Source organism: Apis dorsata, unplaced genomic scaffold (assembly GCF_000469605.1).
Source record: "Apis dorsata unplaced genomic scaffold, Apis dorsata 1.3 scaffold_651, whole genome shotgun sequence".
Taxonomy (NCBI): Eukaryota; Metazoa; Arthropoda; class Insecta; order Hymenoptera; family Apidae; genus Apis; species Apis dorsata.
Genome location: NW_006263842.1, coordinates 80124 through 83671, shown reverse-complemented (window position 1 = coordinate 83671; position 3548 = coordinate 80124). Strand labels below are relative to the sequence as shown.

General features: G+C 29.3%; 1 protein-coding gene across 1 annotated transcript in view; it reads right to left on the bottom strand.

Moving 5' to 3' along the window:
- The window catches only part of LOC102674141, a 34978-nt gene that overhangs the window by 21751 nt on the left and 9679 nt on the right, over nt 1-3548 (bottom strand). Inside the window, exons 2-3 of the mRNA XM_031513472.1 lie at nt 1219-1460; nt 8-175 (exon numbers count right to left, since the gene is read on the bottom strand). Of these exons, the coding sequence (XP_031369332.1) occupies nt 8-175; nt 1219-1458 (408 nt within the window). The 5' untranslated portion in view covers nt 1459-1460. The remainder of the gene's footprint in view (nt 1-7; nt 176-1218; nt 1461-3548) is intronic.

Here is a 3548-nt window from a genome sequence, read left to right as displayed (position 1 = left end):
CCGTGGGAAGCGTAAGAGCTGTGGGACACTTGCCGCCCTGAGGGAGGAACGTTAACGGGCCGATATCGGTGTCGACCCTTGGCGTCCCCTGATAGAAGCCCTCCGAGACCGATGACTTCTCCTGTTGTTGCGACATCGACTGACGTTTGCTCGCCCGCAAATTAGGCTTCGTTGCCTGGAACCAAATTCAGATAAATACACCTCCTCCCTCTTTCTGTATCGCTCGTTTCCTCTTTTTCGAGAAGAAGTTTAATCGATAGGGGGAGGGGGCAGGGTTTAATCAAACACGGAACAATGTTTGTCGATTTTTGAGTAAGAGTATGAAAGGTCGTAGTTTGTTTGTTTGTTATTAGAAAAAATTATTCTGAATGAGCTTTCTTTAAACGAGTTTACAAACAAATTTCCTGAGAAAAAGCTAATTTAATGTGTGAATAAGAAAAATGTGCAGTGATATGAAAGTTAAGAAGCTAATAAAATATGATATTATATTCACGATGATATATATTTTGTGGTGTAGAATTTTAATAAAATTCATATTTCGTAAATGTAAATTAAATAGATATTTTCTATTATATTATATTAAATTATAAAAATTCACATGTAGATAATAAATTAATATCTATGTATATGTTAACACGTATTAATATATTAATTCATTATGTCCATTTACAAAGAAATTATTATCATCGATGCAAAATCGTTTTATTCTTTCTACTAAAAAATAAAATACTAGATTCTTTGAAATGGCCAATTTCATAAATCCAATCGTAAAACCATTAAAAATATTTGTTTCGTCAATTTAAAACGCTGAAACTGAACGAATATAACTTGAATATTATTTTACCAATTGTTTCAATATAAAAAAAAATTGTGTATTGTGCGATGAATTTTATTCTTCAATATCGAATATATTCTTATGCAGACTTTAAATCCTGGATAACTTGCAAAAAAAAAAGGAACAATCTTTTATCTCTTATTTATATTTTACTCTTGGATCATCGATCAATCGAACATTGATCAACATTATTTTCAATAAATCTACGTACAAAAATTCAAATTATCACCAATTCAAACTTTCTCCAGACAATTAAGACTTCAGAGGATGAAAAATTTCGCGCGAATTTTAAATCCATTTCCATTGCTTTATCTCGTTTCACCTTGGCGCGTGTCATCTATTATGATTATTAGAGAAAAATAAAGCAGAAAAATCGAAAATACCTGAAAATACGCCCTCATATCGCTGCCATGACTTCTGCACCTCCTTCGACGAACCGGCGTCGTTCTTGCCGATATATTTTCGACATTTTGTCCAGATATACCCCTGGTCTTCGTCCCAGCGGCAGGAGGTGTGTTGGATAAGTCTCTGAAAGGTCTACGGGGCGCCTTGTTCAAATTAGGTGGACCGTGAGGCGTCGAGCTGCTCGCTGACAATGATCTCGAAACCGTCCACTTCAGCATCTCTGAAAGCAAGAAGAAAATCCCTAACTAAGCGGAATACGTGTACATTCTTCCCCGTTAAAAAGCTTGGAAGAAGCTTTATCGATTTAACCGCGATTCGAGAGCAGACCATCGCCGAGGAAATTTATTTTCTTAAGTCGCTTCGAAAAAATGTTCGTGTTCTTCGATATTTCTCTTCGTGATTCCAAATTGTTGAAAGTTAGATGAATTTGAATAATTTGTTTGCTTTTTTTTTTTAGAGATAAAAATTATTATATAGAAATTATTATAAAGAATAGAATTTATTCAAATCTCAATAATTTTTCGTTATTTATTTCATGATTTAAAAAACTATGAAAAATTAGTTAAGAATAATTTGTTTGTCGTTTTCTTTTCGTGTTCATACTTTAGATCATCGTTTAATTAAAAATATTTATTTTTATTACAATATTTATTACAAGTCAAAAAATAAGCTATCATATCATTAAATTTAACAATATCAAAATTGAAATAAAAAAAAATCCAATTCTATTTCGACTTCTATTTATTATTCCAATTTCGTAAATTTTTTATTATCCAATAATAAATAATAAATAGCTGTCGTTTAATCATTCGTTAAGTCAAAGTGTTAACTCGCGTAACAATTTCAGGTGTATGAGTTTCACCTGTTTTGCTGTTTCCCGTATGCCGTGACAGGTGTGTTCATTCTGTTGTTCCTTTGGTTTTTCTTCTCTTTTTCTTTTTTTCTTTTTCTTTTCTTTTTTTTTTTTTTTGTCACTGCTCTTCATCCATCCTGTAATTAAAACATTTATTTTCGGATGTCCGTGTATATCGATAGAAGGCGCCCTTCTTCAATCGAGTCCCTTTAACATAAGATTGCACGATAACATTCCCTCTTCATCACGAGCGGACGTTACGTAATTTTTGTTTCGAGTTCGTTGAAAATCTGTACGCTAGAACTTCTATTATCCGGATTAATCTTCTTGGATGAATTATTTCCATGTTTTGGAAAATTAATGTGCTTATTTACGAGGAAACTTGGATAATGGTATAAAAAATGTAAATTAGAAATGTTTCTTAGTTGCCAAATTGCATATAAATAATTTTCTATCTCTCGTTTTTTTGTTTTTCAATTTGCCAATGATTTTTCAATACTATATGCTTTTATCAATTCTGTAACATTTTTATCTTACTTCTTATTAATTTTTGAAATGTTTTATTTCAATTTAAAAATCGTGTCTAATTGTCAATTTGAAGTTAAATTTTATTTCACAAATATGATTTGCATCAATATTCTTATTTACTTTTATAAATTTAAAGTTTAAAAATTAAAGTTGAAATATTTTCTTAATTAATTTTTTACTACAAATGATTCATTGGTTTTTTCATAACTGTATGTCCTGTCTTCATCTATAACATTAATTATATTTGATTACTTTTCTATTATTCTTATTTTTTGTTACTACTTATAGATATATTTTCCAATTATAATCTTTGTATATTGTATAATTATATATATAATAAATTTATAAACAAACAAAACAAAGTTTTAAAAAATATAGACACATAATCATTTTAAAATTACCATAAAGCATCATCTTCTATAATACTAATTACATTTGATTATTTTCCTATTACTATTCCTACTTTTTGTTATTGCTTACAGATATACTTTCCAATTACAATCTTCATATATTATATACATAATAAATTTATAAACAAAAAAAAATAAAGTTTTAAAAATATAGACACATAATCTTTAAAACATTATAGAAAATTAAAATGGATTTATCGCATTGTAGAGAATTTAATTTGAAACTTATAGAAACTAATAATAATAATAATAAATGATAATAACAATATAACAAATGCAAAATGCAAAATGCAAACAAAGTTTTGAACATCCAAATTACATAACGTCATTCGAGCACTTTTATTAATCAAAGATACAAAGATACAAAGATACAAAAATACAAAAACGCGCGCAACAAATTGTCAGCGGTAGCAATACCGTATTGCACGTTTTCACTTTTAACGGTTCTCCCAGTAGCCAGGTACGTAGGGTGTAACCGCGTGTATTGTGAATTAGGCAGATATAAAAATGCGTTAAT